This window comes from Oryza sativa, chromosome 7, assembly GCF_034140825.1.
Source record: "Oryza sativa Japonica Group chromosome 7, ASM3414082v1".
NCBI classification, from domain to species: Eukaryota; Viridiplantae; Streptophyta; class Magnoliopsida; order Poales; family Poaceae; genus Oryza; species Oryza sativa.
In genome coordinates this window covers 6,200,460-6,214,689 of record NC_089041.1, presented here as the reverse complement: position 1 = coordinate 6,214,689, position 14,230 = coordinate 6,200,460, and the positions used below count along the sequence as shown (strand labels likewise).

At 43.7% G+C, this 14,230-nt stretch overlaps 2 protein-coding genes across 2 annotated transcripts; both read right to left on the bottom strand.

The window, feature by feature from the left end:
- Nucleotides 1-463: 463 nt before the first annotated feature.
- LOC4342714 (chloroplast stem-loop binding protein of 41 kDa a, chloroplastic) lies at nucleotides 464-3,158 on the bottom strand. Its single transcript, XM_015789815.3, has 6 exons — nucleotides 2,700-3,158; nucleotides 2,503-2,627; nucleotides 2,317-2,419; nucleotides 2,071-2,209; nucleotides 1,380-1,657; nucleotides 464-850 (listed from the first exon to the last, which is right to left on the bottom strand). Exons 1-6 carry the CDS (start codon nucleotides 3,066-3,068, stop codon nucleotides 686-688), a joined length of 1,179 nt encoding a protein of 392 aa, XP_015645301.1. The 5' UTR covers nucleotides 3,069-3,158; the 3' UTR covers nucleotides 464-685.
- Nucleotides 3,159-8,996: 5,838 nt separating this feature from the next.
- Nucleotides 8,997-12,352, bottom strand: LOC136357295 (uncharacterized). Its single transcript, XM_066312361.1, has 6 exons — nucleotides 11,859-12,352; nucleotides 11,680-11,774; nucleotides 10,431-11,136; nucleotides 10,123-10,262; nucleotides 9,327-9,823; nucleotides 8,997-9,203 (listed from the first exon to the last, which is right to left on the bottom strand). The coding sequence occupies exons 1-6, from the start codon at nucleotides 12,350-12,352 to the stop codon at nucleotides 8,997-8,999; spliced, it is 2,139 nt and encodes a 712-aa protein (XP_066168458.1).
- Between the last annotated feature and the right edge of the window lie 1,878 nt (nucleotides 12,353-14,230).

The following is a 14,230-nucleotide window of genomic DNA, read 5'->3' as shown; positions in this document are numbered from 1 at the left end:
ATGCTCCTTCTGAGTTGGCTTGTTCGTGAGCACTGGTCTCCAAAAGAATATTGCAGAAAGGGGGTAAAGAAATCCTGATGTTCTTTGTCAGCATTGCTGTCTGTTCTGGTCTGTCAGAATCAAAGTTGAATTCAGTTGTTAAGAACGAGTCAAGGTGAACAATTCACAACACAGATCTTGTTGAGGAGTATCTGTTCTTAAGGAATGCAACCATTTATTTCCAGCGCTTATAAACGATGCGATTTTCGGAAAAGAAAACTTAATATATATGAATTTCTTATGAAACTGTTCAAATCCATTTTTTCAACTTTATAATAGTTAATTCATTTTTTATACCCTCGAATAGTTAGACAAAATTACTCAGCTATATATTCAGACAAAAAAGAGGTAAGACCAAGAAAATGTGCTGAATCTGATTGACTCTGCAAAGTTCCATTCTCATATTGGATATGTGATGGAAAAATGAAAAACGAAAAGCGAAAACTCATCTTATTCACTTATTTGTAACAGCATTTTCCTAGCATTTACATATATAATTGTTCAGTTTTGCATTTCTCTATGCTTCCGGTATGAGAAGAGGAACCAAAGAAACAGAGGGAGAAGAAAATAAATCACGAGAAGAAGAGATCCCCGAGCACTTTGTATTTGTATTTGACCATGACGAGGTGAGATGAGATGGGTGTTGTTAGGCGGCGGCGATGATCTTGTCGTCGAGGTCGAAGCTCATCTCCTTCTGCCCTCTGCCGCTGCTGGCGTACTCCGCGAACCTCTCCTTGAGGTCCTCCGGCAGGTTCGTCGAGCTCCTCCATCCAAGCACCTCCTTCGCCGCCCTCGGCTCCGCGTAGAAGTGCTAACAATTTTCACACAACCATTAACATATCAAAATCACATCCTTTTTGGGAAAAAAAACATCGATATCAAGATAAAATTCACATCCAAAATATCGGGTGAAAACCCGTTAAGAATCGGGCCTAAAAGTTCTTTTTTCTAAATTTATATAAAAAGAAATTACTAGAGACAGTACAAGAATGAACCACGTTTTCCAACCTCGACTTTATTTGAAGTAAGAAAAAGGAACTCTACTCGTCTAAAATTTGTTTCTTTTCCTGCGAAATGAATAGATTCAAAAAATTTTCTAAGTCTATTTTTCACACGTACTTCCTGCGTCTAAAAAAAATTCAATCCTAAAGATATATCTGAACATACACATTGTCCAAATACATCCTCAGGATTGGGTTTTTTATAAGACAGATGAGTCCTTGCTTATCCGATAGTTTTCATCCGATATTCCCCCGAGATAAAAAAAAATCACATTTTCTTTATTCGAGCAAAATAGCAATGTGCCGCTGCATGAATAAAAAACGGTTAGTAGTACTAACCATGTTGCGGAAGGGGAAGGCCTTCTTGGCGTCGACGCCGACGGCGGCGGGGTCGTAGTGGAGGATCTCCGGCTGGGCGCCGGCGGCGGCGGCGCACATCTTGACGAGGCCGTTGAAGGTGACGGCGCGGTCGGAGACGCAGTTGAAGATCCTCCCCGCCGCCGCGCCGGGGCTCTCCACGGCGAGCGCCACCATGCTCGCCAGGTCGCGCACGTGCGATATGTTCGTCACCTGCATCCCCGACCCCGGGATCGGCACCGGCCTCCCCCTCACAATCCCTGCAAAAACAATTTGAAACCAAAAAAATAACTTGACTTCAATTCGAATATTTCTTGGAAATTTACACCGACAATTTGACAAATCGGATTTATTCAAAGTTTACAGCAAAAAAAAAATTGATGGTTTTGTCCTCATAATTTGGATTTGTCAGAACTTACAGTTAAAAATTTGAAAGTTTTGTTTTCAAATTCAAACAATTCATAATTTACATAAAAAATTGCCAATTTTTTATTCATATTTCGAAATAGTTCAAAAGTTAAAGAAAAAAGAATCGACAGTTTTGTCTTAATTCGATAGTTTTAAAAAAGACTACAGTAAAAAAATTGACAATTTTGTCTTCAAATTGAAGAATGTTGTTTGGGGCGGTTTGAAATTTGGGAGAATTTGGTTGGGGGGATTTGGGTGATTTTACTGTCGAAGAACCACTCCTCGCAGTCCTTGTTGTTGCCGGAGCCGATCATGTACTGCGGCCGGAACGACGCCCAGCTGCCGAACTGCTCCGCGATGTACTTCTCCACGCCCACATGCCCCGCGCTCTCCTTCACCGCGTCCTGCATTTGCACGTCGCCGGCGAGCCGACATGGCCGGAGAAAGTCAGTCAGTGAACTCAACTCATCGAGCCAATCCTCCGGCGAATCTGGTTGTTATGTTTCTTTACCCCCTCGACGTGCGGCGGCTCGTCGCTGGGCGTGTAGATGCCGGCGCTGCTGACGAAGAGGAATTGCGCCACGCCGGCCGCCTTCGCCCAGTCCACCACCGGCCTGCGGGAACGCGTCGAACACCTTGGTCAGGACGCCTGCTTGCTCGGAGCGAGGGGGGAGAATAATCGAGGGAGGCGACGTACTTGACGGCGTCGAGGTCCTTGCCGTTGTTGTCGAGGACGACGTCGAACGAGGCGCCGCCGCCGACCGCCGCGCCGACGTCCGCCGGGTCGCCCCACACCGTCGTCGCCCCGGCACTCGTCAGCTCCTGCATTATTAATTGCATCCATTCATTCACCATCGCCGCCGTGAGCCCTCGAACCCCCATAATGTTACCTACCGAGAAGCGGGAGAAGGGCGGCTTCTTCATCTTGTCGGAGCCCTCGTCGCCGACGGTGAGCACGGTGACGGCGTGGCCCGCGGCGAGCAGGTCCTTGGCGAGGTAGAACCCGATCACGGCGTGCCCGCCGCCATTCGTGTTCACGATCAGCACGCTCTTCTTCCCCGCCCCCGCCGCCGCCTGCGCGCGCACGGTCACCGCGCCCACCCTCCTCGGCGCCGCGGCCGCCTCGCCGCACCTCCTCGCCGCGACGGCGCGCGGGAACGCGATGAGGAAAGAGGAGGACAGCAGGTGGCACGCGCCGCCGCGTCGGCGGTGCCCAGAGACGAAGGCGGTGGAGGCGGCGGCGGCGGTGGAGGAGAAGGCCATTGGAGGAGGAGGAGAGGATGAGAGGGGGGAGGTGATGAGTGGTGGGCACTGGGACGCAGGATAGGGAGGGGAGCGGCGCTGTGAGGCCGTTATTTAACGGCTTCGCGTGATTTTCCCGCGCGCGCCAATCGGAGATTGAACTCAAGGAACGAACGTCTAGCGTTGTTGCACTCAAACGGAATACTCCCTCCCTCCCACCAGTTTTATAATTCTGCATGTTTTAGATAAAGTTAATGTTAAACTTTTATAACTTTAACTATCAATAATTTTAAAAATATTTATCTTAAAGACACTTGAATGACGTATATAGATTTGTCTAAAAATATTGTAATAAATATACAAATTGTATGTATTATAATAGAAAAAATATAGCATCGAGACCATGTTATTATCCAAAACTGTAAGAAATTGTAGAACCAGGGGAGTAGGTGATTTTGATTTTTTTTTTCTAATGGAACTGCATACCTTTATTTTTTCGATGGTGGCAGCGTGGCAATGGAGGCGCCAATGGCGGGGCGATGGTGCCCATTGGCGGTTGGCGGTGCTGAGGATGCTGATGGTAGTGTTGGACAGTAACGAGACTAGTCCTTCTTCTCTTACTCAGACACTGGCGATGACGGATAACGGTGGAGGCTAGCCCTGCACCTGTGATGGCGGGTCAGCAGCATAGCGCCTGTGGTTGACGGTTGGTTCGGCCACGGTAGATTGAGACGATGGCGGTGGATGTTCTTAGCGGCGGTGTCCTAGGGGCAGCGGTAACTTGGTGAGCTTCGGTGCCACGTTCTGACCATGGTCAGGCGAGGGCAGTGGACGATGGTCGTCGATGGCTCCGTGACGAGGCTGGGTTGATGGTGTGCGATGGCCATTGACTTTACTGATGCAGATAAGGACGATGGCAACGGAGGCTCTTGACGGAGGCGTCCTAGAGGTGGCAACTGTCACGTGAGTGTCGGCGTCAAGGTCTGGTTACAGGTAGGTGCGAATGACAACAATGCATCTTTCAGCAAGCTCATGGCAGAAAAGACAAGGTGTATATCATGTTGGATGGTTCCACGATGCTTTAGGAACTATGGTGAGTTCAATAGTCTGCGGAAGACGGTGGTAGGGTGGCAAGCGGCTTCCCGGTGCTCTATGGCCGTTCGAAATGCAGCAACCGCATAAGGGGATTTTCAATGGCGACGACAGAAAACAGACTTAGCAGTTGGCAGCAATTGGTGGTTGAGTTCTATAGAGGCGGAGATGGTGCGACGACAATTAGCACTGACTAGTTCCGTTTCTCCTATTCCCCCCTCTCATGCTGGGACGAATAGAATAACTCATCAATGAAGGTTGAGGGTTAGGGGGGTGTTTGGATCCAGAGACTAAACTTTAGTTTTTATCACATTAGATGTTTGGACACTAATTTGAAGTAATAAACATAGACAAATAATAAAACTAATTGTATAAATGAGAGCTAATTTGCGAGATGATTTTTTTAAGCCTAATTAATACATAATTAGCAAATGTTTACTGTAACATCACATAGGCTAATCATGGATTAATTAGGCTCAATAGATTCGTCTCGCGAATTAGTCCAGGATTTTGGAATGATTTTTGTAATTAATCTATATTTAATACTCTAAATTAGCATCTAAACATTCGATGTGATAGGGACTCCCCCCTAAGTCTTCTAGCTTTTCTTCTTTTGTGTTTTGCGTGTATTGCTCTGTGTGAGGTTTGGAGTATAAGAACTCGTGCATGTTTTTTTTTTTGGCTGTGTATATCTTTTATAAATATAGAGACTGAATTAATGAAAAATCTATTTTCTAAGAAGAAATCATCGAAATGCTCAAAGTCATGAAAACTAAATCAGCCCCTACGTGCAACAGCTTATATTAGTACGTATCGGAAAAAAAATCATCACACAAAAACCAGAACCACAGAAAATAAAAAAAATAACCTTGATCCTCTCGGGCCTCGGTGCCTCCACCGTTCACTGGGGTAATAATAGTGATTAACATAAATATAGGCGGATAATGAAATCGGCCGCTTGTGTAAATAAAAGTGGACGAGCTCGGGCGACCTATCCGTTTGTAGTAAAATCGGCGTCCGATTTACGGGTAACACTACTTTAAACTGATTTTTCTTCTAAATTACTTATTCAAATCATGATCCGATTATACCATTAAATTTATTGTAATTAAATCTTCAAAACAAGACCACACATGGATATATTCTGACGAAAAAAAATTAGCTTATTATTAAATTATTTTTAAATGTTGCACGATATTCCACCATGTATATCGGAATTATTTAACTAAGTAGATCGAAAATGTTTCACTCGTTTAAATCAGGTGTTGTTTTACCTTATATAAAAACAATGTTTCAGCAAATAGCGAAAGAATGTTTCAGTTCACTGCAACATTAGATCTATACATAGTGAAACATTGTGAGTACACTAGGTGAAACATTTTTCGGTGGAACAAAAAATAAACCAAATTCCCTTAATAGGGGGTTTCCAAAATATATGGGTTTTTTTTGTTGCAATGGAATGTTTCGTTCACTGCAACATTAGATCTATACATAGTGAAACATTGTGAGTACCTTAGGTAAAACATTTCTGATGGAACAAAAAAATAAACCAAATTCCCTTAATAGAGAGTTTCTAAAATATATGGGTTTTTTTGTTGCAAAAGAATATTTAAATTCACTGCAACATTAGATGTATAAATAGTGAAACATTGTAAATATACTAGATGAAACATCTTTTGTGAAAAAAGGAAGGAGAAGTAGGTGGGTCCAGTAGATACGCATGTGGGGCAGGGGCGCGCCGGGGAGCGCCCGATCCGGCTCCCCCGCATCGGTCACCCAGAGTAGAGCATTATCCAATAAAAGTTCGATCGTTTTAACATGTGGTAGATCATGTTTGCAGGTGGTTCTTGACCGACGCCCAGGCGATTTCCCTTCTGATCGAACCGTCTGTATGGTTTAGGGATACTTACGAAAATCTACTACTTTATAGCAGTAATTATTTCAGGGAGCAACTCATTTTTTTCTTAAGAAAACTAATCATATATAAAATTATTAATGGTTATAAAATTTTAAAAGTTCGATAAAATCATGTTCTACACGTCAAATGTTTTCGACATGTTTTCCAAAAAAAATCTACCTAAATAAAAATATTCAGACACCCAAAGTTCGAAAAAAAAAGAAGGAAAAACTAACAGGTCTATCCGAAACAACCAATATCCAAAAGATGGAACACGCCAATTTTGCCACACCCCAGAGCACACCCCATAATCCATTCACACTATCGACCTAAACTAGACCGTTCGTATTGCATAGCCAGATACAGTTTGTAGTGCTGTTGGGATTGGAGACGTGTTGCAATTGTCCATATTGCTTTCTTCCGAAGAAACGAATTATAGGAAGGACAAGAAAAAAAAAAACAAATTGGAAGAGAGGACATCAATCCTTTTGTTCCAGGTCAGCAGAAAGCAGCACCTAACAAAAGAATCCAGCAATGACTAGAGTCGTCCTGGCTCTTTATCGATTTCTTTTAATTTCCTGTAGGTTCTAGCTGTTTGTACTAATTAAGCAGTAACTTAACAAGATTTGTAGTCTGAATCCTCTAGTAGGAGCAGCACTTGGCTCAAAGCTGGGGCATAATTCACTTTAACTGAATCATCATTAGCCATGGTTTAGGGGGTACAACTCTTTCAGCTTTAAGTTGTTCCCTAATTGTCAAGTCTGTGGCAACCAATTGGTAGGAGAGACTAGGTGCTATCCATCGCTTTGCGCCCCTTAACAAAAGAATCGCCATTTCAAATAGGATATTGGTCCTGTTTAGAGAGTATCTGGTTGATAACCGGCTTATAAAAATCTAAAAAAACTGGATTCTATAAGTTGAGAAACCAGTCGATTCTACTGATCAGCACACAAGCAAACCAAACACAGAGTTGTAGAACACATAAAGTATGAGCGAGTGGAAGCTTTATTTCTTCTGGATTTGAGTACGAGCTACAAGAGGAGAAGCAGGAGACCGAAGATCGGTTGTCCTCGCCTTGGACCTTCTGGGCCCTATTTATAGGCGGAGGAGGGTGGAGGCTTACATCGTAAGCCTTGGACCTTCTGGCTTGTGCCGTAAGCTGGCTTCCTCTGTAAGCTGGCTTCCTCTGTAAGCTAGCTTCTAGCGTAAGCTTTCTTCTGTGGTAAGCTTCCCACTCATAATTTAATTCGTCCACAATAAGATAGGTTTCATAACACTCCCCCTTGGACGAATTTGAATTATGCACATGCCTCATTAAAAACTCCTCCCAAAAACCCAATGGGAAAAAATGGTAGGAGAAAAGAGTACATGGCACTTTGAATATTGTGTTGCACCTGTTGCCTCGTTAAAAATCTTGCGTGAGAAAAACCCAATGGGAAAAAAATTCACCAAGGGAAAAAGAGTACAACAGTTGATCAAGTCTTCAGGACTTGTTTGTGATTCTTCAGGATCACAATCATGGGCTAATTGTTTGCTCCCCCTGATCCTTGCAATTCACTAAGTCGTCTCATGCCGATGCCACGAACACATCTGTAAAAGCTTGATGCTGGCAGAGACTTTGTAAATAAATCTGCGAGATTTTCGCATGACTTAGTTTGCAGGACATTTATTTCCCCGCTCTTCTGGAGCTCATGGGGATAAAAGAATTTGGGAGTAATATGCTTTGTGAAATTGCTTTTCACATAGCCCATATGTATTTGTGCAACACAAGCAGCATTATCCTCATAGATAATGGTGGGGGTGTTATCAATGTTTAGACCACATGACTTCTGGATGTGACCGATCATCCGCCTAAGCCACACACATTCTCGTGTGGCCTCATATAGAGCAATTATTTCTGAGTGGTTGGTTGACGTTGCAACTAGGGTCTACTTTATAGACCGCCAGGAAATGGCAGTATTACCACAAAGAAATACAAACCCAGTCTGGGATCTGGCATTATGAGGATCAGACATATAGCCAACATCCACATATCCCACCATGGATGGATATTGGTTCTTCGGGAACCACAACCCAAGATCTTGAGTACCTCGAAGGTACCTGAGGATAGTTTTGACGCCAACCCAATGTCTTCTGGTTGGGGTTGCACTATATCTAGCCAATAGATTAACTGCAAAAGCAATATCAGGTCTTGTGCAATTGGCTAGATACATTAGTGCTCCAATGGCGCTTAAGTAGGGAACTTCAGGTCCCAACATTTCCTCATCATCTTTCTTGGGTTTAAATGGGTCTTTATCCGCTTCCAGGGATCGGACCACCATGGGGGTTTTCAATGGATGACATTTATCCATATTGAACTTACCAAGGACCCTCTTGGTATAGGTAGACTGGTGCATGAACACTCCTTCAGGGAGGTGCTCGAGCTGCAGGCCCAAGAAGAACTTGGTTTTCCCGAAGTCCTTCATCTCAAACTCGGTCTTAAGATAAGCCATTGCTTCTTTAATGTCCTCTGTGGTGCCAATGATATTAAGATCATCGACATAGACCAAGATGATACAAAATCCATTCAGGGATTTTATAAACACACAGGGACAATCATCGTTGTTTAAGTAACCTCTCTTCAGGAGATAGTTACTTAACCGATTGAACCACATCCTTCCGGATTGTTTCAATCCGTATAATGATCGCTGCAGGCGAACACTATACATGTTGCGATTTCCTTTCAGATTCAGAATCTTGAGTCCTTCAAGGACCCTCATATAAATTTCCGAATCTAGTGACCCATACAAGTATGCGGTCACTACATCCATCAACTGCATATCCAAGTTCATATTAGTTGCCATTGAGATCAAGTATCGGAACGTGATTCCACTCATTACAAGAGAGTAAGTTTCATCATAGTCAATACTGGGTTTCTGCGTGAACCCTTGTGCCACTAGCCTCGCTTTATACCTCACCACCTAGCCATTCCTCTTCCGGAGGAAGACCCATTTGCATCCTACAGGGATGACCCTTGGAGGTGTTGGGACTGCAGGCCCAAAAACCTCTCTTTTATAAAGCGAGCGCAACTCTGCCTCTATTGCTGCTCTCCATTTGTCCCAATCTGAGCGCTTCTGGCACTCAGCCATGGACTTTGGTTCTGGATCCAAATCCATTATGACAGCAATCTTTGAGGTAAAGTGAATGTCGACAATAGTGGTCTTTCTATGATGTTACTCTCCTGTATCAGCATAGTTAGTGGAAATCTCCTCATTTATTTCCTCCAGCTCATCGTGATTTCCCATAACGACCGAGTTGGAGTGTTCCGATCTTCCAGTGCCAAGGTGCGCGCGTAAGGCACTGGGTTCTCCATCTTCAGGATGGTGTCCTTCTGGGACCATCTCAACTTCAGGTTGAGTTGCCTCTTCTGGGGCTTTCTCAACTTCAGGTTGAGCTTCTTCAACCGATTCTTTGAGTGGAACAAGTGGCTCAGGTCCTTGTCTCCGCGGAACCTTGTCCCGAGCACCCGGAGGTCTCCCCCTCTTCCTAGGATGGGGGGTAAGAGCAGAGTCAGTAACCTTCTGGGTTACCTCTACTCTTTCCGGTGCATTTACTACAGGTATATGCGACCTTGTCACTCCCTTGTAATCAGTGATGGCATCTGGCAACTTATTTGCAATATTTTGCAAATTTATGATTCTCTGAACTTCCAGTTCAGCTTCACTAGCGCGTGGATCTAAGGACTGCATACCAGTTGCATTCCATATTATATCTCGGCATTCTTCTGGATGCCTTTCTCCCCCAAATGCTGGGAAAATAGTCCTCATCAAAGATACAATCAGCGTACCGAGCCGTATGAAGATCCATAGTCATAGACTCAAGATACTTGATTATGGACAAAGTCTCATAACCAACGTATATCCCCAACTTCCGGTTGGGTCCCATAGAAGTACGCTGTGGTGGTGGGATTACGCAGATGGGAAATACTTGGTTCTTTTCCACGCACTAGCTGAAGGGGGGATGTACTATGATATGCAGTTGGCCTGAGTTGGATTAGTGTTGCTGCATGCAACACAACATGGCCCCAACAACTGGTTGGCAGCCTACAATCCTGCAACAGTGGCCGTGCAATCAACTTGATCCTCTTGATCAAGGACTCAGCTAGGCCATTTTGAGTGTGGACATGTGGTCCTGAATATTCTACCTTAATGCCCATGGCTAAACAATAATCATCAAAAGCCTTTGACCTGAACTCATAAGCATTATCCATTCAAATGGATTGTACGCGGCTATCAGGGAAGCTAGCTTTTAGCCTGATGATTTGGGCAATTAGCTTTGAAAAAGCATGGCTCCTTGTGGACAACAGGTCCACATGGCTCCACCTGGTAGAAGCATCAATCAGTACCATGAAATACCTAAACGGGCCCGACAGGGGCTGGATAGGTCCACATATGTCACCTTGTATCCTTGCCAGGAAAACAGGTGACTCATCCCTAATCTTCAGGAGGGATGGCCTAGTGATCAACTTCCCTTTTGCACAAGCAGGGCAACTAAAATCTTCAGGGTTAGGGAAGTCTTTAGTTTCAACATTGTGGCCAGCATAATTGTTGATGATCCTCCTCATCATACCCAACCCAGGATGACCCAGTCTGTCATGCTGAACTCTAAATGACTCTGGGTTTCTAAATATGGTCTTCATCGCGACATATTCCTCAGTGGGTTTTATGTACGTGTAGTACAAACCCAATGGCGATGAAGGGAGCCTTTCCACCACTTGCTTTTGATATCCATCTATTTTTGTTATGAGCAGATATTCAGCATCTTGCTCAATCTCGGTTTCTATATGGAAACCGTTTGCACGGATATCTTTAAAGCTTAAGAGGGTACGCTTTGAATCAGGATACAATAGAGCATCCTTTACAAAGATATGGGTACCCATAGGGAGAACTAGAGTAGCACTTCCGGTGCCTACTATATGAGCATTGCTTCTGGCAATGGTCATAATATTTCCAGTTTTCTTATTTAAGGTGTGGAAATATCTAGTTTCCCTTAAGATTGTGTTAGTGGTGGCACTGTCTACTAGACATATATCCTCTTCTGCCATGGGATTCCCACCCAAGTCTGTTTATGGAACATAAACATAAATGAAATTAAACATGGAGTAAGTTGATTCTATTAAGGGAAACATTACAAGGACTTTAGGCCCAGTTAAAGACTAAGCGTGCTCTTCAGGAGCATTATTCATGACCAAAGTTCTACATGTGCTAGTCATGCGGAACACTGCATATGACTGACATATAGGAGATTACTTCACGTCTCCGAATATGTCATCATCTTTTTTCAAGAAGGTTGTCCCAATCATCGTCCATACGAACGTCCCCACCATCCTTAACATTGATAAGCATGTCATCATGCTTTCAATTTGAGCTTCAGGCTCAATGGTGAAGTGGGACTCATGTTGGCTCTTTTTCTCATTCATGCTTTGTTGGTAGAGCTCAACCAGGTGCTTGGGGACACGGCAATTACGGGACCAATGCCCTCTGCCTCCACATCTATAGCAGTTATCCTGCTTTACCCCAGATGATTCACCTGTAACCTTCTTGAGTTCGCCTTTACCTCTGGGTTTACCCTTGCTCTTGCCCATGAATATGATACTTCACTTACCTTTCCCTTTCTTCTCACCATGGCCTCTTTTACGGCCACGCGAGTTTCCAACAACATTGGCATGTGCTTCAGGCACTGCCATAGACCCAGTGGGTCTAGCAGAATGATTCTTTAGAAGAACCTCATTCTGCCTTTCTGCAACTAACAGGACTCAGATAAGATCATAGTACTTCGGGTACTTTGAGTTCCTATATTGCTGTTGCAGCACTATGTTGTTGGGATGAAAGGTAGATAAGGTTTTCTCGATCATCTCAGTGTAAGTGATCTTCAGGCCACATAAACACAACTGAGAAATGATCCTATGGAGGGCAGAGTTATACGCCGCCACAGACTTGTAGTCTTGGAAGCGTAGGGTGATCCAGTCATGTTGTGCCTGTGGGAGCACAATTGACCCTTGCTGGTCAAAGCGATCCTTCAGGGATTGCCATAATACCAGTGGATCTTTCTCGGTCATATACTCAGATTTCAGGTTTGGGTGGAGATGGTGGTGCAAGAAATGCAATGCCTTTTCTTTCTCGGCCTTCGTAGACTCCACAGTGCCAACTTCGGGCAACACAATAGTATGATCGAGACCCATAGAGTTGAGTTTAATCTCAACGTCCAATGCCCAAGTGAGGTAGTTACTACCATCCAAGGCAAGCTCGGTGAATTCCTTCTTTACTATGTCCGACATGTTCTGCAACATCATTTAGTATTTACGACAGGTAAATACGATGTGCAGGGTCGACATAAATTGGTCATGCGTAATCTTCAGGATTACTAGTGTGTGTAATCTTTAGGATTATCACACAGTTTCCCATAGAATCTTTCCTAGCAAATTAACTTAAGTAATCTTCAGGATTACAGATTGCTTGATTAACTATTATTAATCATGCTCGGAAATCAATTTCATAACAATAAAATAAATGTTATGAAAGTCATGCAAACAGCAAAGTAAGCATGTAAAACAAAATGAAGAGCATACATGGGCACTTCATGCATATTGTGCAGACTGTAAAAAGTAAGATAAACCATATAGTACTTCCCCACTATGAGCCCACGCTTCATGGCGACAGAGCCGACCTTAGCGGCATCAAGGGCCCATATGGATGATGTCCATAAATCAAGGGACATCCATAACGACACTTCAGGGTCGTGTAGAAGGTTCGTTTGCCTCCGATATTTGGCGGCAACGGCGGCAGAGCCGTCCATTAAGTTGCCATGCCGGTGCTTCAGGCACCTATATCACCTCTAGCATTTGGACGATAACGGCGGCAGAGCCGCCATTGTGTTATCAAATAGTGCTAAGGGGATGTACCATCTCAAGCCTTTGGACGGTAACGACGGCAGAGCCGCCATCATGTTACCGGGCGTTGCTAAGAGGATGTATCAACTCTAGCAATTGAATGATAACGGCGGCAGAGCCGCCATCATGTTATCGTGTATTGCTGAGAGGATATCGGGGGATGGTACTTCAGGTACCATGTTCTTCTGCTTATTTCAACTATAACAGAAGAATGATTTGCACATAAAGAGCAAGATGATCAGTAGAAACTGATTTCTCACATGTTTACCTTTTTAGCTTGGTAGAGTCTCGTGCTGATAACGTGTTGAGAAACCAGTCGATTCTACTGATCAGCACACAAGCAAACCAAACACAGAGTTGTGGAACACAAAAAGTATGAGCGAGTGGAAGCTTTATTTCTTCTGGATTTGAGTACAAGCTACAAGAGGAGAAGCAGGAGACCGAAGATCGGTTGTCCTCGCCTTGGACCTTATGGGCCCTATTTATAGGCGGAGGGTGGAGGCTTACATCGTAAGCCTTGGACCTTCTGGCTTGTGCCGTAAGCCGGCTTACGCTGTAAACTGGCTTCCTCTGTAAGCTGGCTTCTGGCGTAAGTTTTCTTCTGTAGTAAACTTCCCACTTATAATTTAATTCGTCGATAATAAGATAGGTTTCATAACACTATAGACCTATTGCTACGAATTTCACAACTTTAATGAAAATCTGTATTACTCGGAGGTTCTGAAACCAGGTGCAATTGTTATAAACTCCCCAAACACCCCCAAACAGGACCATTATCACGCTGGTTCTTTCACCCCTTAGCAAGAAAAAGAATGACTAACTTTCGAGCATGACACAAAGTGTTGGTTTTGAAATATGGATGATTATAAAATCATGATAAAGTAAGATCCATAAATTGGATTTGAAAGGCTTGAACAAGCGACTGGATCCATACTAGAAAAGCTTTAGAGAGGAGCTAATGAAAATGTTAAATTACGATCAAGTCCCTTTGAAAGACATAATCAAAGGTGCAATTCATTGGTTGGAGCCAGGAAATGGGTTCGCTATATCCTCGAAGTTTTTATATCACCGAAACCACATCCAATTTTTTATGTTACTTTACTTTTAAATTAATTTAAGGTTTTCTCCATCAGATTCGTTTATTAAGCATTGGCTTTACAACAGCTTAAGAATAAAAGTACAGAAATCTTATCTATTATTTTAAGCATTCGGCCATGTGTCTGAAAGAGCTTAAACAAATAAACAAGCGTAGTCCATCCACCCTAG

What these genes read in the sequence shown, in the direction of transcription:
- LOC4342714 (XM_015789815.3), bottom strand. Translation starts at nt 3,068, where the DNA reads ATGGCCTTCTCCTCCACCGCCGCCGCCGCCTCCACCGCCTTCGTCTCT. An exon ending in CGCCCTTCTCCCGCTTCTCG is followed by an intron (nt 2,628 to 2,699) that starts GTAGGTAACATT and finishes TTAATAATGCAG; the next exon opens with GAGCTGACGAGTGCCGGGGC. An exon ending in CCTTCCCCTTCCGCAACATG is followed by an intron (nt 851 to 1,379) that starts GTTAGTACTACT and finishes GAAAATTGTTAG; the next exon opens with CACTTCTACGCGGAGCCGAG.
- LOC136357295 (XM_066312361.1), bottom strand. Translation starts at nt 12,352, where the DNA reads ATGTCGGACATAGTAAAGAAGGAATTCACCGAGCTTGCCTTGGATGGT. An exon ending in TGGTGAGAAGAAAGGGAAAG is followed by an intron (nt 11,137 to 11,679) that starts GTAAGTGAAGTA and finishes TTCCATAAACAG; the next exon opens with ACTTGGGTGGGAATCCCATG. An exon ending in GATCGGAACACTCCAACTCG is followed by an intron (nt 9,204 to 9,326) that starts GTCGTTATGGGA and finishes TTTACCTCAAAG; the next exon opens with ATTGCTGTCATAATGGATTT.